At 37.6% G+C, this 27,413-nt stretch overlaps 1 protein-coding gene across 1 annotated transcript; it reads left to right on the forward strand.

Annotated features, from left to right (window-relative positions):
* Positions 1-7,814: 7,814 nt before the first annotated feature.
* LOC105438183 lies at positions 7,815-26,568 on the forward strand. Its single transcript, XM_030978912.1, has 4 exons — positions 7,815-8,079; positions 8,358-8,418; positions 9,038-9,327; positions 25,689-26,568. Exons 1-4 carry the CDS (start codon positions 7,815-7,817, stop codon positions 26,267-26,269), a joined length of 1,197 nt encoding a protein of 398 aa, XP_030834772.1. The 3' UTR covers positions 26,270-26,568.
* Positions 26,569-27,413: the final 845 nt, after the last annotated feature.

Here is a 27,413-nt window from a genome sequence, read left to right on the forward strand (position 1 = left end):
TATGTTATTTTGTTTGTGTTTGTTGTAAGTCCGAAATGAACATGTATCGTTGGAATAAAAGCTATTTCATTAACCTTAACCCTAATAAGGCCCCCTCCCCCTCCACGATTTTTCTGATTGTTCGGGAACGCATATGGATGACTTTTTTCTGTTTGAGTCTTGCGCAACTTTTCAAAGATTTTTTTTGAAAATCGGACCTACGGTTACAAGGTCACATGACCTTTTGTCTATGCATGTCAGCCCGAATGTGTATAAAACATATGGAAAAGTCATTTTTCCTAAAAATAGATCAAACATGAGTTATTGGGTCTTGTTTAAAGTTTAGGTGGTTGTTTTGGGAGTCAAAATGGTTGAATTGTAGTTAGAAATGAAATAAAACAACAACCACATTAAAATACATAAGTAAAAAAAAAACAGGAAATTATCAAAACAAGAGATAACATAAGGAATAAGCTGGCTCTTCCAACTTCTTTTCTCGTATTATTATTCCGAATGGTCTAATGAATATATATATAGTGAAAAAGAATGCTTAAATATGAATAATATATGATTTATGGGTAAAAATGTGATTGTTATGACCTTATTTGCATAAGTTACCATAAATATGCAAATTAGTGAATTTTTCAAAAAATTGAAATTATCATAGTATTTTATACACTTCACTTGACATGCGTGCACATTTTCACGGAGATCGGCCGTTTCACGGCCGAGATCTTATGGGGGGCCATAATGGCCCCCTCCCCTCCCCGGCCGTAGGTTTGTGGTAAAATAATGCATTGTATGGGCAAAATATGTTTTTGATATTACTTAACCGACGGAATGCTCGTTGTCCTATTAAACTAGCATTGTAAAGAATGTCTAAAAAATCTAAATATGTCGGGCAAAATATGTTTTTGATATTACTTAACCGACGGAATGCTCATTGTCCTATTAAACTAGCATTTTTAAGAATGTCTAAAAAATCTAAATATGTCGGGTAAAACAAAATATTTATCTTTATTTCTTATTTTGTTTTTTATTGTCTATAGACAAATATAATTCACACGTGCCCAGAATGAGAGAATGTAAACCCAACTGCCCAATCTGTAGTAAACTATTGATAGATTTGTATGTTTTGCAGAGGAAAATAAACTAAATTCAATTCAACTATGGAGGTTTGATAAAACCGCGTGATGATCCTATTTAGGCGTGAAATTAACTTCATGTTTTTTAAAAATATTTATAAGGTGTTTTATTTTCTCAATACCAGAGGCAGTACATATATTCGAAATCATGCAATTTAAATCTTACTGACTTGACATCACATTCAGAATAATCAAAATACAATTCAAAAATATAATTTTTAACTAACAGAAATTGCTAAACAAAACAACTCTTTCATACATTTCTTTATTCTTTTAAAACAATAATAGTAATAATAATAATGATAACATTCTTAGTCATTTCATGTTCAATTTTTTGCTTCTTTAAAAAACGCTGTATCTGTTGAATTAAACAAAAATTAATAAATGCTTGAACATGAAATATTATAGTCTGTCAAAATATTGTTTTAAAAAAAAAATTAAAAAATACAGTACTACCTCTGAAAAGAGAAAAACTCGCTCAGAGAGAGAGAGAGAGAGATTTTGGTAGATTCTACACTACATCGCAATCGTACGTTATTCATCAATGTCCTAGCTATACTCTGTCTCTTGAACTGTATTGTCGTAGTACGTATGATACGATTAGTGGCGGATCCAGGAATTTCTTACCGGGGGGCACGTAGGAGAACATAATATATATTTTGTTTAGTCCCCCCCCCCCCAAAAAAAAAGAAGATCGCAACGACTCAGCCGACGGCTGAATAAGCGGGGGGGGGGGGGGGGGGGGGGGGGGGTAGCGGACACTTTTTTTTTTTGGTGACGAAATTTTAAAATTTGACATTTTGCTTCGTTGGGGGGGGGGGGGGGGGGAGTAGGGTCACTTTTTTAGGTCAGCCATTGGCATTTTTTTAATTTTATTTTTTTGGCCGGGGGGGGGGGGGGGGGGGGGGCACGTTCCTGTTTTTCAGTACATTTTGGGCGAATTTAGGGCTGATTTTAACATATTTTGTTTGGCCGGGGGGGAGGGGGGCACATGCCCCCCTCCCTGGATCCGCCACTGACGATGAATGAAACTCAGGAGACGTGTGTTAGCATAACCGGTGCTCTAATTCATAAACCGTTGATTCTCGGTGATTCATGCACGCAGAAACGGGAAAAAACCCTGCAATTGGCAGAATAATAAAAACAAAACATTTCTTAATAGTTCAAACAATTACAAATGTCAGCTTCAAAAATACAGGATTATATTAATGAAATAAAACAAACAAGTAATTACTAAACAGAGATATTGATATTCTCTTGATTAAGTATCATTTAAGTAGTTACAAATTGCTTTCCAAATCAAATATATTTCATCTTGATTTTCTTGTAAAATCACTGAAATCAAATATTAGTCATTTACTTACTAAGAATGACATAATACAATCTAAACATCAAATTAGCTGTAAGAATCTTATCAAACAGTAATATAAATCTAGCAATCAGAGCATCATACTTGCATCAGACAAACAAGAATACATACATTAATCTGTAAGTATTCATAATACGCTGGAACAAATACCAAATTGTCCCACAACATCAGTATATACATATAAACTGTTAAACACACTGCAATATTAGACTCAGTAAAGTTACATAAAGTCTGTTGCAAACTTTACCAGAATACCATTAAAACGTACCCAAGGTCTTCAGCAATAAACCACTGAAGCTCTCAAGTACAGTGGAGAAGGGGGAAAAGGGAGACATCAACACCAGAGGCGACGGACCAGGGAGGCAGGGGGGCACAGTGCCCCCCCCCCCCCACTTTTTCAAGTACCCAAAAAGTGCCCCTTTTTCCATAGGAAAAGTGCCCCTTTAACTTTGTAAGAAGCGCCCCTTTTTACATCAAAAGTGCCCCTATTACTTTGATATGTGCCCCTATTAATTTTTAAAAGTGCCCCTCCCCTTTCCACCTCTGATATGTGCCCCTTTTATTATGACACGTACCTCTTTTCCCTGACAAGTTCCCAGTTTCCTTTGCAATAAGTGTCTATTTTCCATTCTCATAAGTGCCCCTTTTTGGGTACGAGAAGCGCCCTTTTTCACTTTTGCTAAGCGCCTCCTTCACCTCTGATAATTGCCCTATTCAAATCTTAGAGGTGCTCCTTTTACTTTGACAATTGCCCCTTTTCCTTTGTAAGAAGTGCCCCTTTCCCTTTTAATAACTACCTCTTTTTAACTCGGATAAGCGCACCTTATATTTTCACATGTGCCTCCTTTCCTTTCTAATAAGTGCCCCTTTTCCGTATGATAAGTACCCCCATTTAACAAAGAGCCCTTCGCCTTTTCATAAATGCCCCTTTTCACCTATGAAAATAGTCCTTTTTCATTCTCCTACTAGTGCCCCTTTTCATGTCTGGTAAATTACCCTATTCAATTCTAAGAGATACTCGTTTTATTTAGACACGTGCCCCTTTTCCTTCCTTAATAAATGCTCTTTTCATCTCTAATATCCGCTATTCATAAAAGCACCCTTTCACCTCCAATAAATGACCCTATCAAAATCTGATCGGTGCTCCTTTTCTTTCAACAAATGAACATTTCCCTTTATTATTAGTGCCCCGTTTTCATTTTCATAAGTGCCTCTTTCATATATGATGTGTGCCCCTTTTCACCTTTGATGATTAACCTTTTTAACAATGATACGTGCCCCTTTTCCTTTCTTATGAGGAACCTATCCCTTTTTCATAAATGCCCCTTTCAAAATCTGATGGTTACCACTTTTCCGTCGACAAATGCCCAATTTCCATTCTCATAAGTGCCTTTTCATCCCTGGTGAGTGCCCCATTTTCACCTCTGATAATAACCCTCTGTACTTTGACACGTACTCCTTTTATTTTCTAATAAGTGTCTTGTCCCTTCGATAAGTGTCCCCTTTTCCTCTCATCATTAAACGTGCCCCTAATTTCAAGCGACTAAGAGCAATATCTCCCGAAGCTCGCTCGCTACGCTCGCTAATATATATCTTATAATTGTTACTTATCAAAGGTCTTTTCAGTTTGCTGTTATGAGAATGTGCTTATTTATAACCCGATGAGGATTGTTTTTTTCCTCTTTATAAGATGTAGTTTTCGCACTGCGACCTCACAAATCTTTTTTTTCCTCGCTTGCTTTGCTCTCTCGCAAATGATTTTTGTCGACCTCCACACCCAACTGCAAGGTATGATGCTTAAGCAATATTTTATACGATTTATAAAGAGAAACAAATATTGAAATCATCCCTTATAAAGTAATCACATTAAAGGGGTATATACCAATGTCTAAAAATGGTATATTTTCGCTTTGAGATTTCCCTTTGTAGGTGCCCTTTTTTCCTAGAAAGTGCCCTTTTTTGTTGGCCCCCCCCCCCACTTTGGAAGTCGCTCCGCCGCCTCTGATCAACACCAAGAAGCCATCAAACTACTTAGTGTTGTGTATGCAATCCAAACTGTATACCTCATGCCGACTGAGGGCGTAGTCCCCTGTTTGTAGATTGGAGCCGCCATATTGAACATACAACTGAAACTTAAACTTCTGTCTTAGTTTGCATTATTTCGGATTTAAACACAATACTCAGCTTAGCTCAGCAACAGAAACTGCAACATGCAAGTCCTCTGATCTTGCCCCTAAAATAATGTAACAACAATAACAGTTACAAGTATTTGCTTTCTAAATCACACCAATGTAAATTCTCTTATCGTCTACAGCTAATGATAAATAGCTAGACATAAACATCACAGGAAAATATCAACAATATTCTTGATATCATACGCTTGCTGAAACAATCATTGTGTTAACAGTAAAAAGTAATGGCACAAATCAAATACATGGAGCGCAAGATATCATATTTCTTTGAAAAAATAATCGAATAAAAACAAACGATTATGTGTAAGGCGAGGCGTCAAAAATAAATATACCAGCCAGCGGCAGCTAACTGCACTTGTGCGTCTAAGCTGCATTTTTTAAATTAGCTCAGCCGGCTACCGCTGGCGGTAGGAAATGGCATTCAAAAGCATGCGCCGGCTGCCGCCTTTCGAATGGAAACCGAGCCTCAGATCCCAGCCTGGCGCAAGCCGGCTGGGCTAATAAAAGAAAAATAATAGCCCCAGCCAGGCTTCGGCCGTAATTGCAGCCTCGATGCGCCAATACATGAGGCGGCAGCCTGCTGGTATCGATATTGTTGACGCCTCGCCTAAGCCATTGATTAATTTAACATGTCAACTATCTGAAACAATTCTTGGTTAGAAAATTCAACGACTTTCAAACTCATGTAAGATTCTCTTTATGAAACGCACTCAGTTCACTGTTTATATTTTCACAAAATATTATTTTGTGTGGGTTCATTAATTGCACAAACAATTCATTCATTTGTTTTATTCTACCCTGCCCCCGCCGCTTATTCAGCAGCTGGCTGAGTCGTTGCGAAATTTTCGGGCGCGATTTTCAGATTTACCCCCCCCCCCCCCCTTGAAAAATCCTGCGTACGCTACTGATGTAGGCTAAATATCATGTTCATAGTATCCAAAAGGTTCATCATGCAAAATGTATCAAATATTTCAGACAAAGAAACTGTACGACACCTTGCCGGTAAGGTTGGATGTATGGTGCTGTTACTAAGGTGAGTATTAATCTTCTCGCTCTCCATATTCACTTGGGCAATACATATTTGAATGATATAGACTACCATTTTTGGTAATCGCATTGTAATGCTGTTACGCTGCAGTAGATGGTGCCTTTGGAATATTTATATGGGTAAAAGAAATTATGTTTTTGGAGATTGAAGTCAATATAATACTGCCGATTCGCTTGTATATTAATGCAGAAGCGTTTGGGCGGGGGGGGGGGGGGGGGGGCAATGTCATGGTTTGCCCCTAGCGAAATAAAACTTAGATTCGCCACTGTTTATCACTTTCGTCCATTCAAACATGATTTTATAATGTTTCCCCTAACTTCTGTTAACCGAATTCGACAGCAAGGTGCCCGAATATGTTCGATATATTTACATCTTTAATATCGAAATTATGAAGGATTTACGGTCATAAATTACGGCGCTTGAGGGCGCGTGACATCGTTCTGATACCACGGACCGAAATAAACACATTTTTCGGGGCAATGTGGCAAGGAAAATCGGCAACAATTTCTTTTCGTTGAGGTGGCCTTCGGTAAGGGCGGGTTGAGTATCAAATTGTGTGCATTTTATTATCATTACCTATTTAATTATCACCACGTACTGATAATGACGATTTTGAATGTGTGCATTATTCTCATTTTTATCAGACCGTCTACCTTCGACAATTACCAACAATGGATCAAGATAATAAAGAAGATTACAGGTGAGTTTTCCCATAATCCTTTACGCTATAGGTAGGACGAGTATCTTTAAACAATTGAAAATTTAAAAAAACAATTGCTCTGTTGATACACACAATGCAGTGATATAAACCACCGTATTGCTTACAAGAATGGTCGAATGAAGATATGAATAAATAAATAACATTACAAGCCATATTATTTTCACACATGAAACTTTTGAATATGAAGGTTGGTAATTTTTATTTACGTATAAAGATTTATGTTATTGACCATGCTATTAAATATGTAGGTACGTGTATCTAACGATAATGACACCTGTTATAGATCTTTTTTCAACAGTTATGACTAGGACATAAAACAATCGAGGAAACAATATGACCCTGAAATCAAATACTTATCTTAGTTTTCTATATCATCCATTATGTATTCAAGCCCTTAAATGCACCTTATCAATTCCGTTCGTCAGTTCAATTTGTAAAATGAAATACCTTTTCTTTTGTGTAGGTCTGTATTATGATTATAATAGGCCCATGTGACAAATTTTCATTTTCATAGTTGTAAATGTATAATTATCTCATGACTATGGCTATGTTTACTCCCTTTTATGTTTTTTTTCTTTATCAATTTTGTCTCCCCCCCCCCCCTCTCTCTCTCCATCGATCCTTCTCTCACACGCCAGTTCTATTTACAACCCTATACAATGGTGGTATACTCTATGCACGTATACAGCACGTTTAATGGCAATATTTAAAAGCACGGATGTGAATGAAAAATAAACAGATTCGATCCTTACTCTGGTGTAAAAATATGCCCCCCCCCCCCTCTAAAAGAAGGCATTAGGTGACAAATGTGGGTTACATAGAGGTCATGAGACGATTAAATGACTTCTTCGATTGAACTGATTTGTTTTCTTTTGGATAGGTCACGTCCCTATATGTGCCATGGAAACTACAGGGCTAATTGAAGTCATCGAGAAGGCAAAAAATAAACTAAAAAAACTCGGGGTCACTGACATCTATGATGTACCTCCCACTAATGCCTATCTCTCAAATGAGAAACGGTTGCAGTGGCTTCACCTCCTCCATGGATGCCTGAAGAAGGGTGACGAAAGGATATCTGCAGACCTAATACAGCTGTATTCTTTACCCAGCGTTGAGCGGTTATGGAACCAAGGGAAAAAGGTTGTCACAGAAACACAGAAGAGACACGGAGAAGACATTAGAGAAGCAGAAGAAGCAAAGAAGTTACTCCGAGGTAGGATTACAGACTTAGAGCAGGAACTCAACGAGTCCCGTGCAAGTCGCGCAAGCATAGTCAGAGAAAAAGGGAAGACTACAAGATACCATGAAGGTTGAACAAGAAAGGGCAATGATGGAAAACGAGAAAAGAGCAACACAGATAATGGAGACGTACAAGCAGAGGGAGATGGAATTTGAAAAGAAACTACAATCAAAGGATCTGCGTATCGAAACAATGGCTGAAAATTTACAGGTGACAGAAGAGAAGGCAAGACGTCAGGTTGAACAACTTAAGCGTGAGACCTTGAAGCTGAGAACCAAAATTCAACTAGAAAGTGAGATACGATCAGCAGAGCAGAAGAAGAAAGCAGAGACATATCAATGGAGTTTCATTCCCTGGATGGCTTCTGGAACACAAGCTCAGAGTGGTGAGACTTAATTTTTCCAATCTCAATTTCCTGTAAAAGTTTTAAAAATAAACATTATACTATATAAGTCCAATCCAAATTGTTGCTACTTTTTAAAAGATGTATAGTGTGAAGCTTTTCAAATCCAATATGGTCTTTAAAGCTCCCTATCCCATTTTTGAAACTTTGAAATTACTTAGAATACCGATAAAGTGAACGATAGAGAACATTCGAAATTTGTATCTTAAATTCTTTTTTTAATCCTTCTCATTCACACTAACTTCATTCCTTCATGACAGGCACATCATCATCTGAGCATAATTCAACCGGAGGACTGGGGAGTGATACAATACAAGCAGGGTGAGATGAAATATCTTTACTCTTTACATAGCATTTTGACAATAAACGCATTATTTCTCTTACAGTGAAAAGACTACTACGGAATGTACTTTGGTGTGTAAAATGAGAGGTGCTAGAATGTCAATAGCAGTGGTAAAAAGACAAAACTTATGTTCTATAAATCCCAAATCATGTTTTGAAATTTCGTAACCACCTGTGATAATGTAAACGCAGAAGTGAATAAAAGATCGAAACTCATTAATAAAGAAATAAAAATCTGAGCTACATTCCAGTCTACAGGGATTTGAGTTGAAAGTGAAGTCTTTGAATGAATTTAAATAAAATGTAATAATTCGAGCATGTTGAGCATGGTAATGAAATCGCTGTCTATTTTTGTCATTCACCTGCAAAAGGTTGACTTTTACAATGAACACGTTCTGTAATGAAACAAATAGAAGATGATACTCTTGATTAGAGTTATAATATAACATAATCCTCTATAGTCTCATTACGGGAAGAACTTATTTTCCCTTTACCTAAGTAAAGATTATTTTGTATTAATTTAAAGTTGATTCGTCATACCTACGTTCTCTGACCGCCCCCATGTTTGTCTTTGTTACCATTCTCGGGACCATTCTAGAGAGGAGCCCCCAGATGATGAGTTTGCAGGCATATTACAGCAGATAGCTGACGACCTTTACGATGAAGCCAAGATCGACAGCCTTGCTGGTCAGCTGGGAATCCTACATGGTGATATACAGAGAGCGCTCATGACCAATGTGAAGTTCAACCGTGTTACCAGTGATGGAACTCGTCATATGCTGAAACAATGGAGAGAAGGTGTGTCCAGGGAAGATGAACGGATTGAGCTCACGAAGGCACTGCAAGCTGCCAAGTTGGTCAACCTTGCAGACCTGTATCTCAGCGGAGGTAACGTATATTTTCATTAAGAACAATTGTAGTTTCGTAATCGAGGACCCCATTCAACACTTCAGCAACATGCTGTTCTATTCGGTATACAATACGGCCCATGTGTTTAGAGTCAGATTAACGATATTTTCTGGAGCAGATTCGTTTTCCACATTTTTACACTGTTGATATAAATACTAAGGTGACGTAATGCAGAGAGAAGGAGCCTAGGTACAACTTTCAGATAGCATTTTCCTCACGAAAAAAGGCCAAACAGGGACCCCTTTCACAAAGCCTTTTTCCAATGACATATAATAAAAACCAGGAACAAATCTACTGTTAACCGATCAGAAGCAAGGATTTCAGTAGCTTATAACAAAAACTGTCATGTGTCACGGATGACAAGTTTTGTGAAACAGGGCCCTGATGCTTACTACCAACTTCAAGTTCTCATCTACTACCTGGTCAACATAAACATAACTTGAAAGAAATTTGAAATTCACTGTGAAAAGTTCTACACAATCTTAATAATTCAATTCGATGTGTTTTGAGAAATAAACCAATTATCTGTTTTCTTTCTTACTGTCGGTTAGGTGGAGTAAAAGAACAGATCGATGCTGGATATGATAAAGAAGACGTCAGTGATGAGCAGCTCCCTACTAAAGATGAGGTCTCTCTAGAAGAGGACCAGACCAAAGGACAGACCGACACCCAGGTACTTCAGGAATCTACAACAAGCAATGACCACACTCCTCGAGATGGGCATACGGGAAACATGGCTTCCAAAACCCAGAATGACTTGACAGATATAAGTAGCAGTCAACATCCTGACAACTCATCGGAGAGGAGTACACAGAACTTGGATGCATCTGAAGTGACTTCTGAAGACGTGTCCTCTGAAGAAGTTCATGCTGGTGATGATATGACCAATGTAAGTAGCATTCAACCTGCTGACCAATCGTCCATACATGAAATGCAAGACGTACCTGAAGATATGTCTTCTGGTGGAAAACCCGACGAGGAATCCACCATCTTGGAAGAAGAAGAGGATCTGATTTCTCAACTCGTTCTTATTAATACATCCCCGGAGAAAATAATGCTCCTTTTTCTCCTAAGAATAATAATGGATGTTCCCCAGAGAGCATTCAGTTTATAAGGAATCACTAGAGAACCTTCATCAAGCCAAGTTTACTAACAAAAATCCAAGCTTGCGACGATACCAGGTTTACTCCTGGATGCTTCATCGGGCCGACCGGTCTCTAATGCCATATGATTCTTGACCCGTGAACTTGGTGTTCCGGTCAGGGAACGTCAGGAAAGAACTGCCCTTCTCTGATAAACCATTCAAAGACCCGTCGGTATATAGTCGGCCTAATGAAGCGTCCCACAGTAGACGTATGGCGTCGTAAGCGGGAAAAATTCAGTTGATTTCTTTATTAAATTTGATAATACATGTATTTCTTAGCATACTTCGTTCATGTTATATTGTAAAAACAGCATGTGAGAAACTAACACTTTAACAAGCTCTACTTAGTTCCTCTTTTCTCGTGCTTTTTCCATTATATTTGTCGTTTCATTGCATAGTTGTTGTGATATAATTAATCTTGTATTATGTTTTGCATGAGAAATAAAATCATTTGAATTATTGAATTATTAATCAATTACCTGAATGGTTGAGAGCAGTAATTGTGTATATTGCAATGTTAAAACTTGTATCCAAACACCGCATACATAATTTCAACTATGTTTTTTTTTTAATATGACAAGAATGGCATGCAGGGCGTGATTTTTTTCAAGGAGTAGATTTTGATTTCTCTTTTGGATAGTTACATGATATAGAACTTCTATTATTGTTAGCAATTATAACAATAGACACTTATTACAGCCGGAGCAAAGTTTATATATTTTTTAACTTTTTTCTCTCCAAAAAATATTAGTTATGGTCAATCATTTAATGTTCGAATTTCACATTTAATTTTATTGCTTAAAAAAATATTTCGAAGCAGAAGAATCGAACTTTTTCAATTACATAAGTTGGAACGCTCGTTTTAATTTTTGTACCTACCGCCAATTTGAGTAGATAGAAGTAAATGAGTATATGAAACAATAACGAAAAACATGACTGAATGATGAATATTAAAATATCGATCAAACAGATGTACAAAATATAAACGAAGAATGTATAATACCCAACAAACTGCACATAAGTGTCATAAATTTAATTTTCATTGCTTATTTAAAATGCTTTAATTCATTAAAAAAACATTCGTGGCCCGAGAGCAAAATTTCAGTTTAAAAAACAAAAACAAAGTATACATCAGTGGAAAAAGTAAAATTACACGTAATACATTTGCGTAATAACATTATGGTAGTACAATTTCAATTCGTTTTGTACATATAACGTATAATTGTGCTTCTTTGACACCTGCTCCGACTACAAATACTCCGTGTGGCAATTCAGTACATGGATCAAACTCCCGATCCCAACCCTGGTCAGGAAATTACCTACACCGCACCTAATACCAACACCAAGCACAGACCCAGCCCCCAACCCAAATGTAAACTCAACCCCACATCCCTGATGAATAAAGCATGGAGTAACCGCCGCCGGAGCATGTTTCATGTCGCCATCGCTGTACATTGTGGCAGATTACTTGGTACATACAGAAATCTGAATATTATAACCATATTTGCATTAAAATTATATGTTGAGCTTATACAATATATGAATATAAATATATTTGTTTGAAATTCGAATGAATAAAATGTTGTGGTGGAAATTGCACAGCCAGATGGGTAGTGTATTTGTTTTAATAACATAAATATAGACAATAACAGAAACCAATAAAAATAATACTCAGCTTTTACACAATTAAGTTTTATCACAATTAAGTCTCTAAGCGCTTCTAAACTTGGAGATTAGTAAACGCGGTTTTAGCTGTGCTGCCATTACAGCGCTCTAGCATTTCAAGGAATCGATTCCTGCCAGGTACCCATTTACATCCCCTGGGTTGAGTGTGGCAAATGTAGATCAATGTCTTGCCAAAGGACATTAGTGCCGCGGCGGGACTCGAACCCCCCAACTTGTGATCAACAGTTCGGCGACGTAACCACTCAACCACGACCCCAAATCTGGGAATTATATAATCAAATAGATGCTACAATGAATTAAACAAATTATACTTTGTAGGTAAAATGCAGATTTTGTTTCGTCTTTGGACCAATTAAGTATTAAAAGGTACGGTGGTGTATACAAATGATTTTCAAATAAAAACATGGATCGCATAAAAACATGGTTAAAAGCTGGCATGGTAAGGATCGATATATCAATAAAGAAGCAAACAAGATTTTGCACAATTAAATCAGATTCAGTTGCTCCAATGATTGTTATTATTCACAAATTACATTTCAAATTATACATTTAAGGCTTTGGCAATTTGCAAGATTGTGAAAACATCAGTATGATATATAAGGGAGAGACAGAGAGAGAGAGAGAGTAGAAGGAGGAAGAGGAAGTAAAGGGTAGAAGGTGGAAGAGGAAGAAAGGATAGGAAAAGGTAATAGTGAGACTGAGAAAAGATTAGCAATCACATATTTGTTCCCATGAGGAGAGAGAGAGAGATAGAGAGGGAGAGAGAGAGTGAGAGAGAGGGAGGGAGAGTGAGAGAGAGAGGGAGATAGTGAGAGGTAGTGAGAAAGAGAGAGAGAGAGAGAGGGGGAGAGAGAGGGGGAGAGGAGAGTAGAGGCAGAGGAAGTAAAGGGTAGGAGGTGGACACTATGAATATGACAGACAAAGAAAGCGGACAAAATATACAGTTCCTCAGGTAGATAAAGGAACATCCCTTCACTGCTATTATGTGAAAAGGTGAATATGCATGTGACACCTGTTCTACACATTTTTACATAATAGCAGTGAAGGGATGTTCCTTTGTCTACCTGAGGAACTGTATATTTTGTCCGCTTTCTTTGTCAGTCATATTCATAGTGGGAAGAGGAAGAAAGATTAGCGATCACATGTTTGTTCCCATGAGAAGAGAGCTTTAAATGCTATTTTCTGGTCCTATTTATCCTTTCAATGTTAAACGTTCACAACTGATTGTTATATTAATGTGCTTTTTGTTTAAATATTCAAGCTTCAAACTCAAACTCAGATAGAAATGTAGATAGAAAGATAAATAAATAATACGATAGATAAAGAGATCAACTGAAAGAGAGGGATCGATAGATAAAATAGTTGGATACACAAACCCTCACGCAATTTACGGTCTTCTTCACAATTAAACCTCGTATCTACTTCTGTGTCAACTCTCTCTTATGGTAATCGCTCCTTTCGCAAAGCTTCTGCTGAACTTTGGAACAGATTACCTTTAAATGTAAAAAACTGTCAAACCGTTAACCTATTCAAAACTAGTCTCAAGACACATTTATTCAAAATTGCGTTCGATGATTAATTAACTCTGTTCACTTTGATGTGTATTCCATATGTATTGTAATTTGTAGGTTTATTTGCATTTTTAGTTTTGTATAAGATGTAATTGTATATCAGTCTATTTTGTGTGTATAGCGCTTAGAGACTTCGGTGGTAAGCGCTTTATAAGTAACGTTTTTATTATTATTATTATTATATCGAGATAGATGGATGGAAAGATAGAAAGAGGGATATACAGATAGATAGATAGATAGATTTGATGTATAGATATATAAATAGATAAATAGATGAACACATAAATAGTTAAGTTAGGAAGAAATAATGAAATATTCGTTGGAAAAACAAAACATTAATATTCTGCTTAGATCTTTTGTCCAGTAAAGCAAATTTATTAAAAACCAGCGTTCTTGGAAACCTGACAAAGGGGTACAAGAGTTGCTAAGAGCAAACGTAAAACAACAAGGATAAGCGTGCTATAAAAGATGACGGAGCAATGTAAAGACTGGGTATTGCAAATGAAAAGGGAGGTAGAAGTACTAGAACGACAAAAACAAAGAAAACGCCTAAAAAGGCGTGGAAGAAAGAGAAAAAAAGAACGGAAAATGGAACGCGAGAGAGAAGAGACTAGATTAGAGAGAAAGAAAGAGAGAGAGAGAGAGAGAGAGAAAGTGATAATTAGTAAATACACTGTATACGTACAATGCTTATAATGCTGTTATGCATTTGTAATAGTTTGAGATGTAAAAATGGAAAGTTGAGATTTGTTATTATATATTAATTTCATGTTAAAGTAATGTAACTCCAATATCTTGAAATATTATGACAAAATATTTATATAAAATCATTCTGTTATTATTTTGTGTGCATTGGATGAACATTAAAATAACTTTTAAAATAAAAATAAAATTTCCAGAATCTGGCCGGTTCCTTATCCTTATAATTATTCCCTACAATTGAACATTTTCTTTTTCTATTGCGACTAATACGGAAGTGAGTCCTGGGCCATGACAAAGAATGACAGAAAGATGGTTGATGCCTTTAAACCGTGGTGGTACAGGAGGCTGTTGCAGGTGTCATGGAAAGATAAACAGACAAATATGTGGGTCCTGGACAAGATTAAAACAGACTTGACCATCAGAAGGGGAATCATGGAAAGAGAACTAAACTATTTGGGGCACATTGTTAGGAGATCTGAAGTTGTTGAGAAGCAAATACTGCAAGGAGCAGTCGAAGGAAAACGGGGTAGAGGTCGTCCACCAATATTTTGGACTGATGATATCAAGAAAGTGTCTGGACAAGGAATGAAAGGTGCAACACAAATGGCAGGTGAAAGAGTTGCATGGGGTTGCATGGCGTGCTCTCGTGAAGACCATAGCAGCGCTTTACAGCGCCACCTGAAGTTGATGATGATGATGATGATGACAATTGATTCAAGCCGCCGAAGATGGCGCTATCAACGAACAATTACGCTCACCAGCTCAGCCTTCGCCTGGCGTCGTAATGATTCCATGACATTTGCTCCGGCGACAATTGCTCCGCTGTAAATTTCATACACTAATCGAATGGCTAACTTCAACCCTGGATTCAACACTATACCCTACCCTAAACCTAACCCTAAACCTAACATAAAACCCTATTGAAACCCTAACCCTAACCCTACATCTTAGACGAAATAAAGCCCGGAGCAATTGTCGCAGGAGCAAATGTCGTGTCACCGTCGTAATAGTCCTGCGTACGCGCCTGCGTGGACTGATACGTGTGACGTCCATTCATGGCAGTACATTAAAGGGAAGTCGATCGTAGCAATCCACATTGTCGTTGTGCAAATCTAAAAGTCCCTAATAAGGTTCATGACATCTTCGGGTGGCAGCAAGTGGAGATCGCATTGCTTTGGTTTGGTAGAGATGATCAAAATCGAATAGTCCAGATTCTGTAACACAAATCGTAAATAACGTGTGCATGGTACAGTCACACACAGGCGCGCCGGAAGCAGTTTGAGATGGGGGGGGGGGCATACAATCCAAGGGGCTCACCAGGGGCAGTGACGTAATGAGCAAAAACGTTTGGAAGGGGGAGGGGGGCAGAAGAAAAATCTCTTACACGTTACATGCCTGCCTCGCGTAACGTTTTTCAAAGTATTCAGAGTAACGGGAAATTTAATTCCCGTTAACTTTCCTTTTCTTTGAATGGAATTTTGTGTGTGATTTAATTCAGGTTTTTATTATTGTAATGTTCTTTTGGGTTAACAAAATACAAACTATCTTTACTCCTTTACTGCTTTTGTTTTTGGATGGGGTGGGGGCATTTTTTTTTGTGGGGAGGGGGGGGGGGCAAAAATGCTTAACTATCCTGGCTGTGTTTTAAAAGCTGTGCTATTGATTCTCAACATTCAAACACCACTGTACAAAACCCAACTAATTTCACTAAAAATCCGTACTTTAGTGACAATTCATGACACCTAAATAGCAGTAAAATACAATTTGTTCAGATGTTAGATAGAATAATTTTAAAATGCAAATTGTGTGTCTACTACAAACTTGCCACTTGCCGATCAACCGCATCGGCATGATTGTGTGCATCTGTGTGTTATGAGTGTATTTACTATTCATGTATTTAAATGCTGCCTATTTACACGTAGTGCAGTGTTAACGGTCAATACGCATTAGCGTTGCCTTTCTATGTGGGTACAGTGGTTGTAATTGTATACAATGCAATCTGTATGTAGCCTACTCATAGAATTGGCAAATCCACACCTGTAAGGGCGGCACTTTGAACGGTGTACCTTCTGCACGCGCGAGTTGGTTCAATTGTTTTTCTACCCCCGCTCTGGGTTTTCCCAATTTCATGTAATGTGACAATGGTTTGTCTTTGTTTGCCATTACTTGTAATGTTTTCCGCCTCCACATAAAAAGGCTAATGATGATTCACTGCAAAATGTGACATTTAGCCTATATTAGCCTATCATAATATGCTGTCAATGAAAGGTATAGCCACTCGCTAATATAAGAAGTGAACCTAATAGTATGTTGGGTTTTCTTTTTAAAGCAAAAACTTAGGGACATGCATGTCTTTTGAGTGAAAAGAAAAACATTAATTACCTTTTAACCCAACCCTATTTGAAAGGTATAGATTGTAATATATATTTTGTTTTAAATATCAATATTTAGTAAATTCGATTCAATTCCTCAATATGCCGAGCAAAATATAGTCTCAGGTATAGAGACCAAACCGTACATAAGACATCATACAGTAATATATGAAACATCATAGTCCCCTCTCCTCGATGTTGATGGTTAATTTGGTCTGACTATGATGCATAAGAATGATTGAAACCTCAAAAATAGCCATATCTATATCATAGGGTTTAATATGATGATGGTAGGCTCAAACATTGTAATGATGGATATAAACTAGCGTGGAATATTGTGCTTCCACCATTAACATGGGGAGAACTATTGCAACATGTGCGCGTGAGCATGAAGGCAGTGTATAGGCAGATTACTGTACGCGATTCAAATACAAATTTTATATTTCATACCACAAGTCAAAGGTCCTTTGGTCATTCATTAAAATCGCTCATCCGTTTCTCCTGTTAGGCATGATACGTGCCTTATAAAGAACTTCCTGCACCAAGTAATAACTAACTAGACCTACTATGTAACATACTTACGATAAATCTGTATACCATTGAGCGTGTAACGTGTTTGTGCGCGTATTCAGAGCGAAATCTGTACAAAGATGGCTACTTCCAGCTCGGTGATTAGGAAAGGGAAGCTAGATGAATTACGACATGAAATCTTGTCGTACAAACCAGGCAAGGCTGTACCTTGTGATGATGAACGAGTGGTGTTTCCTGATAAGCTTGTTATTGGTACAATAGGTGTGTCCAGGTATGCGTACAACATAGTCCCTGCCCTGAGACACGCTCTTTATGGAGACGTAGAGCCACGCAAGCTTGCTGATGAACGTCAAACATCTACTGAGGATCAGGAGGAATATCTCACCGATTCTATATACGTCATCCAGACTTTTGGCTTAGGTTTGTATATTGAAAAAAGGGATATGTTGTTTTGTTTGTGTTTGTTGTAAGTCCGAAATGATACTACGCCTCAACTATGAACATGTATCGTTGGAATAAAAGCTATTTCATTAACCCTTAAGGCCGTTTTACACTTTCACGGATCGCATCACGGATCATCCCGGATCTTAATCCGGGGTTTTCCGGCGTGCGACACCACGATTTCTTCTCGATGCCGGTGTGGATACGTTCCGAACTGGGTGTATACACGGGCAAGTACGGTGTCTCCAAGGACAGACAAGGTAGCAACGCGGACCACGCCGGAAACACATACGGAGCTAACACAGATTTCAAGGAAGAGCACGGAGGCTACTGGGTACTTTTACGGTCCTTACACGGAGGTGTACTTTGTCTATTGGGATATCTCCGGAATGTTGACGGGTGACTTGAGCTTGTAGGCGCTCATTTGATATACGGAATTTCAAACCCGGATGAAACCGGTGTTAATACCGACCTCCCGGTGTCTACACGGACTGTCCCGGATGTATTCGGCGGCTACAAGGAGGTACACGGTGTCTACAGGGAAGAGGACGGATTGTTTCATCCGTGAACTCCGGGATGAAAAATTAAGCAAGCTTAATTTTTTCCCCGGATATGCCGGTACGCCAAGGATCACGCCTGATGCCTCCCTGGTGTATACACGGTAATGCCGGAGATAACACGGATAATCCCGGAGCGACGATCCGGGATGATCCGTGATGCGATCCTTGAAAGTGTAAAAGGGCTTAGGTAGGTTTTCGGTAAAATAATGAATTGCATTGGCAAATTACCCTTTGTCCTTAATAAACTAGCATTGCAAAGAATGTTTAAACTCTCTAAATATGTCGGATGAAACAAAATCTGTATTTCTTATTTTGTTCTTCAATGCCTCTAGATAACACTCATGCCCACGTGCCCAAAATGACAGAATGTATACCCAGCTGCGTGTTTGTGAAGTTGTAGTAAACAATAATTGATTTGTTTGTTTTGTAGAAGAAAATAAATTCAATTCAATTCAATTATGGCGGTTTTACAAAACCCCGCGATGATCCTATTTTTGGCGTGAAATTAACTTCATGTCTGATATATTTAATTAGGATGCTACCTAGCAGGGTAGTTTTCACGAGCATACAAGTGTGTATTGAAATTGCAGAAATATGTCTTTGGACACAGTCATATCTTCAAATACGACATTAACATTATCAAAAGGAACTGAGAAAAATTAAATCATTTTTTCTTTCTAAAAAAAACATAGGGATTAAAGGCGCCATATAACAAGCTTTTCTCAAATACGATTTCAATTTCATGAAGCTCAACAAGTGATAATATATGGATGCATCATTTCATTTTGTTGATGTCGTTATGGATTTTTTATTCAGGGTTTTAGAATTGTACCATTATTGTCCGCACTGCAATTCTTACAAAATTCCCACATATTTTGTATGGTTTCATTAAATGTTATTGTACAAACAATTCATTAATTTGTGTTATTCTGGCATATTGCATGCACACGCTTGTCTACTTATGTTCTTTCTCTACTTCTGAATGTAGGCTAAATATCATGTTCATAGTATCAAAAAGGTTCATCATGCACAATGTATCAAATACGTTCTCTTTTACCATTCTACCAGGTTTAGACGAAGAGAATATACGAGACCTTGCCGGGAAGGTCGGATGTGTGGTGCTGTTAGTTCCGTGAGTATTAATCTTCTCGCTCTCCATATTCACACGGGCAATACATATTTGACTGAAATCGACTACCATTTTTGTAATCGCAGGGTAATGCTGGAACGCTTATGGCTGCAGTAGATGGTGCCTTTGAAATATTTATATGGGTAAAATAAATTGTGTTTTTGGAGATTGAAATCAATATATATACTGCTCATTCGCTTGTATAGTAATGCGGATTCGTTTTGGAAGGGGGGGGGGGCAATGTCTTTGTTTGCCCCTAGCAGAATAATACCTAGATACGCCACTGTTTATCACTTTCGTCCATTCAAACATGATTTTATAATGTTTCTCCTTATTTCTGTTACCCGAATTTCACAGCATTTTGCCCGAATATGTTTGATATCTTTACATCTATAATATCGAAATTATGAAGGATTCACGGTCATTAATTACGGCGCTTGAGGGCGCGTGACATCGTTCTGATACCGCGGACCGAAATAAACACATTCTCGGGGCAATGTGGCAAGGAAAATCAGCAACAATGTCTTTTCTTTGAGGTGGCCCTAGGTAGGGGTGGGTTGAAAATCAAATTGTGTGCATTTTATTATCATTACCTCTTTAATTATCACCACGAGATAATGACGATTTTGAATCTGTTCATTTTATCTTTTTTATTAGACCGTCTCTTTTCGCCTTGTACCAACAAAGGATCAAGACAATAAAGAGCATTACAGGTGAGTTTAATAAATTTTAATACTAATAACAACAACATTTATAATGCGCACATATCCACCCCAAGAGATGCTCAATGCGCCTAACAAGGTAAATACATTCAACTTAAGAAATTACATGAGAAGATACAGAGAACGACAATAATTTAACATAATTAAATATAATTAAACATCGTTAATTAAATCAGATTGTGAAATACACTACTAAGGAATTCAGACATTAGATTGGTTTTCAAGTTTTTTTGGAACAAATTTTGATTGGCTGACATTTTTATTGAATGGGGTAGGGAGTTCCATAACCGGGGTGCAGTAGCTATAAAACCTCTGTCACCCAACTCCTCTTTGTTCTTAATTGTATTACATTTGTTGAATTGGAGGAACGAAGACCTGCACGAGAACTTGAAGAGATATTAAGAAGAGAGGAAATATATTCAGGGACAGATCCATTTAGTGAACGGTAGATGAGTTGTAGAATTTTATATTTGAAACGCTGTTCTATTGGAAGCCAGTGAAGGTTCTTGAGTATTTGAGTAGTATGGGTCGAACGTTTAGATTTAGTGACAAGGCGGGCAGCTGCGTTTTGAACCCTTCGTAGTTTGTGAATTAGGTATTTAGGAAGTCCATAACGGAGAGAGTTACAGTTATCGAGATGAGATGTTACAAAAGCATGAATCAATTGTTGAGTGGTTTGGGGGTTAAAAATTTCCTTATAGCACGAAGATTACGAAGATGATAATAGGCAGCTTTCACACATGTTGAAACATTTGCATCAAGAGACATGCTTGTATCGAAAATGACACCAACATTTCTTGCCTTATCTGAAGGAGCAATGTGCACAGAACCAACACCTATATGAGTTATAACAATCTTGGAAAGTTGTTGTCTGGAGCCTAAAAAGAGAAATTCTGTTTTATCGTCATTTAGTTTGAGATAGCAATCATTCATCCATTTCTGTATATCACGAATACAACTTTAAAGATCTTCAACACGTTTTTATACCCATTTGCCCATAATCCTTTACACTATAGGTAGGACGAGTATCTTTAAACAATTGTAAATTAATAAACAATTGCACTGTTGATACACACAATGCAGTGATATAAACCACCGTATTTATTACAAAAATGGACGAATGGTTTTTCAACAGTTATGACTAGGACATAAAACAATCGAGGAAACAACCATAATTCATGCAATATGAACCTAAAATCAAGTACTTATCATATTTTTTTTATATTATCCATTATGTATTCAAGCCCTTAATTGCACCTCATCAATTTCGATCATGATGATATCGTGGACTCTAACACGCCCTTCGTCGGTTCAATTTGTAAATTAAATACCTTTTCTTTCCTTGTGCATGCATGCTGACTCTTTCCTCTTTTTGTGTAGGCCTGTATTATTATATAATAGGCCCATGTGATTACAACTTTATCTCCTGACTACGGCTATGTTTACTCCCTTTTCCGGTTCTTCTGCAGTTTTTTTTCTTTATCACTTTTCTCTTTCCCCCCTCTGTCTTCGTCGATCCTTCTCTCGCTCGCCAGTTCTATTTACAACCCTTGGAAATGGTGGTATACTCTATGCACATACATCACGTTTAATGGCAATATTTTAAAGCACAGATGTGAATGAAAAATGAACAGATTGGATCCTTACTCTGGTGTAAAAATACCCCCCCCCCCTTCTAAAAAAGGGATTAGGTGACAAATGTGTGGTACATAGAAGTCATGAGACGATTAAATGACTACTTTCGATTGAACTGATTTGTTTTCGTTTGGATAGGTCACGTCCCTATATGTGCCATGGAAACTACCTGGCAAAGTGAAGACATGGAGAAGGCAAAAAAACAACTAAAAAAGCTCGGAATCACTGACATCTATGACGTACCTCCCCTTGGTGGCAATCGCTTTGATGAGAAACCGTTGCAGTCGCTTCTCCTCCTCCATGGATGCCTGAAACAAGGTGACGAATGGATATCTGCTGATTTAATACAACTTTATTCTTTTCCCCGCTTTGAGTGGTTATTGAAACAAGGGAGAAAGGATGTCACAGAAGCCCAGAAGAGACACAGAGAAGACATTAGAGAAGAAGAAGAAGCAAAGAAGTTACTCCGAGGTAGGATTACAGACTTAGAGCAGGAACTCAACGAGTCCCGTGCAAGTCGCGCAAGCATAGTCAGTGAAAAAGAAAGACTACAAGGCACCATGAAGGTTGAACGAGAAAGGCATGAACATAGTGAAAGGGCAGTGATGGAAAACGAGAAAAGAGCGAAACAGATGATGGAGACGTACAAGCATAGGGAGATGGAATATGAAAAGAAACTACAATCAAAGGATCTGCGTATCGAAACAATGGCTGAACATTTACAGGGAATAGAAGAGAAGGCAAGACGTCAGGTTGACCGATTAGAGACCGACAACGAAGAAATGATGACGAAATTCGAGGAGAAAGAGCGAAACGAGACGACTCTAAGACAGCAAGTTGAAGAATTAAAGAAAGCAAGAGAGGGAGATAAAGAAAATCGGTCAATAGAATTAAGCTGGAAGAAGGAGCATGACTTTAAGGAAGGGCTTTTGGAGCAACTTAAGCGTGAGGCCTGGAAGCTGAGAACCAAAATTCAACTAGAAAGTGAGATACGATCAGCAGAGCAGAAGAAGAAAGCAGAGACACATCAATGGAGTTTCATTCCCTGGGGCTGGGGGGCTTCTGGAAAACAAGCTCAGAGTGGTAAGACTTTATTTTCCGATCTCAATTTCCTTTAAAAGTTTAAGAAAAAAACCCATTATACTATATACGTCCAAGCCAATTTGTTGCTACTTTTTTTAAATATGTATAATGTGAAGCTAATCAAATCCAATATGGTCTTTATAGCTCCCTTCCCCATTTTTGCTATCTTTTTAAAGTTTGAAATTACTTAGAATACCGATACAGTGAACGATAGAGAACATTCCAAATTTGTATATTAATTTTTGTTTTAATCCTTCTCATTCAAACTGACTTCATTCCTTCATGACAGGCACATCATCATTTGAGGATAATTCAACCGGAGGACTGGGGAGTGATACAATCCAAGAAGGGTAAGATGAAATATCTTTTCTCTTTACATGAAAAATTGACAATGAACGCATTATTTCTCTTATAGTGACTGCAACACTACTACGGAATGTACTTGGTTGAGTAAAATAAGTGGTGCTAGACGGTCAGTAACAGTGATAAAAGTACGGCAGCACTTATGTTCTATGAATTCAAAATCATGTTTAGAAATTCCGTGACCACCTGTGATTATGTAAAAGCAGAAGTGAATAAAAGATTGAAACTCATTAACAAAGAAATGAAAATCTTAGCTGCATTAAATAAACTGTAATAATTCGAGCATGTCGAGCATTGTCTCTTAATGGGCTCGCTGTTCAGGCACAGCGGAGCACCCCAATTACCGTGCGATCGACTCTCGTCCGTGTAAACATCATTTGCATAAAATCAACAATTGTGTACCGATCGATGCGAAAAAAAGTAAACAAATTTCGAAGACAAATTCTTCATTAATGTGATGAATATCACCAATCAAAGCTACTAAATCGAGTATTTAATAAATTTGCAAGACACTCGTGTGTATAAAAAGAGTTATTGATGCACAGAAAATGTGAAATTTAAGGGATAGTTTTGACGAACAAAAACGAAAAAAATGAGATACAAAATCACCGTAAAATTCACCATTTCTTTTAGAGCGAGAAAGAATTGCCTCGTATGAACAGAAAGAAAATTTAATAATCTCAATCCTTGTGAAATATCTCTTTTCATAGTTGCTTGATAGGGTCGTCTCAGAGAAAAACATACCCCAATGTCCGAATCTCATCGAACAAAAATAATCCTTCGTTGTCGCAAAATTGTTAGACCAGTCCCATACATTCAAATGTGTGTCATGTCTGAACCTCGCGTGTGCGTTGGCTATACATGTCTTGCCAGCCGACTGCACACGTGCACGCTAATGGCTCAGCTGTTTCGATCTGGCATGCACTGGGCCTAAGACGCATGCGCAGTACATCGCTGAGATCGATGACGTCATGTTCAATGAGTTCGCTGACTACAACTTTTAAAAATGAAGCCCCATGAAAAAGAACGTTATAACCAAAAAAAATACAGCGGAGAAGCGAAAATTTCGCCCATGTATGGATTTAACCCTAATGAATATTCATACCAAGTCTCTACTTCGTGCATTGCTTGATAGGGTCATCGCATTATAAAGTAGACGTCGTGTTTTTCGAGGGGCGAAGCTCAAAACACATTAATATCTCGAGTTTTATTCCATGGAATTTCGTATTTATTTCACTGACATAAAATTCATAATAATTTTAGTTAGTATGGAAAGTTTCATAGCGATATTGGCAGTAATAAAGGCGCAACGCGAATTTTAAGATTTGACATTCTAGCACACACATGTTCGGATTCACGCAGATGTCCGTTGGTTATTCAAATAGAACGGGCCGCTAATGATATGCAAATCGGGGTGCTCCGCTGTGCCTGTGTTTATTTGTGTCAGTCAACTGCTTTAGGTTGACTTTAACAATAAAAACGTTCTGTAATAAAATAAATAGAAGATGTTACTCTTGATTAGAGTTATAATATAACATAATCCTTTATAGTCTCATTACCGAAAGAACTTATTTTGACGTTTTTTTTCTTCACCTAAGTAAAGATTCGTGTTAATTTTAAAGTTGATCCATCATAACTACGTTCTCTGACCGCCACGTGTTTGTCTTTTTTACCATTCTAGAGAGGAGCCCCCAGATGATGAGTTTGCGGACATCTTAACAAAGATAGCTGACGATCTTTACGATGAAGCCAAGATCGACAGCCTTGCTGGTCAGCTGGGAATCCTACATGGTGATATACAGAGAGCGCTCATGACCAATGTGAAGTTCAACCGTGTTACAAGTGATGGAACACGTCATATGCTGAAACAATGGAGAGAAGGTGTGTCCAGGGAAGATGAACGGATTGAGCTAACGAAGGCACTGCAAGCTGCCAAGTTGGTCAACCTTGTAGACCTGTATCTCAGCGAAGGTAACGTATATTTTAATTAAGAACAATTGTAGTTTTCTAATAGAGGACCCCATTCAACACTTCAGCAACATGCTGTTCTATTCGGTATACAATACGGCCAATGTGATTAAAGTCAGATTGACGGAATTTTCTGAAGCAGATTCGTTTTCCAGATTTTTACACTGTTGATATAAATACTAAGGTGACGTAATGCAGAGAGAAGATACTTAAAAAGAGCTTAGGTACAACTTTCAGTTAGCATTTTCCTCACGAATAAAAAGCTTAACAGATGCTTGCTACTAACTTCAAGTTCTCATCTACTACCTGGTGAACATAAAAATAAAAGAAATTTGAAATTCACTGCGATAAGTTCTACACAACCATAATAAATCAATTCGATGTGTTTTGAGAAATAAACCAATTACCTGTTTTCTTTCTTACTGCCGGTTAGGTGTAGTAGAAGAACAGATCGATGCTGAATATGATAAAGAAGATGTCAATGATGAGCAGCTCTCTGCTAGAGATGAGACCTCTCTAAAAGAGGACCAGACCAAAGGACACACTGACACCCAGGTCCTTCAGGAAGCTACAGCAAGTAACGACCACACTCCTCGAGATGGGCATACAGGAGACATGGCTTCCAAAACCCAGGATGACTTGACAGATGGAAGTAGGAGTCAACATCCCGACAAATCACCGGAGAGCAGTAGACAGAACTTGGATGCATCTGAAGTGACTTCTGAAGACATGTCCACTGAAGAAATTCACGCTGGTGATGATATGACCAATGTAAGTAGCATTCAACCTGCTGACCAATCGTCCAGTCATGACATGCAAGTCCTACCTGAAGATTTATCTGAGATAGCCCCTCTGGTATCTTCTGGTGGAAAACCCGACGAGGAATCCACCATCTTGGAAGAAGAAGATCTGATTTCTCAACTCGTTCTCATTGATCCATTCCCGGAGAAAATAATGCTCCTTTTCCTCCTAAAGATCATAATGGATGTTCCCCAGACAGCATTCAGCTTATAAGGAATAACTAGAGAACCTTCATCAAGCCAAGTTTACTACCAACAAACTAATAGCTTGCGACGTTCCAGGTTCGCTCATGGATGCTTCATCGGGCCGACCGGTCTCTGTTGGTATAGTCGGCCTGATGAAGCATCCCGCAGTGGACGTAAGGCGTCGTAAGCGGGAAATTTAGTTGATTTATTTATATTGCATTTTACATTTGATGATACATGTATTTCTAAACATACTTTGTTCATATTTTATTGTAAAACAGCATTTGAGGAACTAAACACTTTAACAAGCTCTACTTCAAGTTAATTCCTCTTTTCTTGTGTTTTTTTTACATTATATTTGTAGTTTCATTGTATAGTTTTTGTGATTTTATTATTCTTGTATTATGTTTTGCATGAGAAATAAAGTTATTTGAATTATTGAATTATTAATCAATTACCTGAATGGTTGAGAACAGTAATAGACATAACCTTCATTATCATTATCCGAACCATATTGTGTATATTGCAATGTTAAAACTTGTATTCAAACACCGCATACATAATTTCAACTATGTTTTTTAAAATAATAATTATGACAAGAATTGCATGCAGAGCGTGATTTCTTTCAAAGAGTAGATTTTGATTTCTGTTTTGGTAAGTTACATGATATAGAACTTCAATTAATGTTAGCAATTATAACAAAGTCCATTTATTACAGCCGGAGCAAATGTTATACATTATAAAACTGTAATCTCTCCAAAAATATTAGTTATGGTCAATCATTTAATGTCCAAATTTCATATTTCATTTTATTGCTTAAAAAATAATTCGAAGCAGAAGAATCGAACTATTTCAATTAAACAAGTTGCAACCCTCGTTTTTATTGTTGTACCTACCGCAAGTTTGAGTAGATAAAAGTCAATGAATACCTGAAACAATAACGAAAAACATGAATGAATAATAAATATTAAAGTAATGAACAAACAGATGTACAAAATATAAACTTTGAATGTATAATACCCAACAGACTGTACATAAGTGTCATAAATTGAATTGTCATTGTTTATTTAAAATGCTTTAATTCATTCAAAAAACATTCGCGGCTTGAGAGCTGAATTGCAGTTTAAAAAACAAAAACAAAGTATACATCAGTGAAAAAGTTAAATTTCACG

Source organism: Strongylocentrotus purpuratus, unplaced genomic scaffold, assembly GCF_000002235.5.
Source record: "Strongylocentrotus purpuratus isolate Spur 01 unplaced genomic scaffold, Spur_5.0 spur5_scaffold_1, whole genome shotgun sequence".
NCBI classification, from domain to species: domain Eukaryota; kingdom Metazoa; phylum Echinodermata; class Echinoidea; order Camarodonta; family Strongylocentrotidae; genus Strongylocentrotus; species Strongylocentrotus purpuratus.

Excerpts from the sequence above, each read along its gene's own strand:
- LOC105438183 (XM_030978912.1), top strand. The coding sequence starts at position 7,815 with ATGGAGACGTACAAGCAGAGGGAGATGGAATTTGAAAAGAAACTACAA. Across the intron at positions 8,419-9,037 it reads AGTGATACAATACAAGCAGG|AGAGGAGCCCCCAGATGATG; the intron begins GTGAGATGAAAT and ends GGACCATTCTAG. Across the intron at positions 9,328-25,688 it reads AGACCTGTATCTCAGCGGAG|GTGTAGTAGAAGAACAGATC; the intron begins GTAACGTATATT and ends ACTGCCGGTTAG.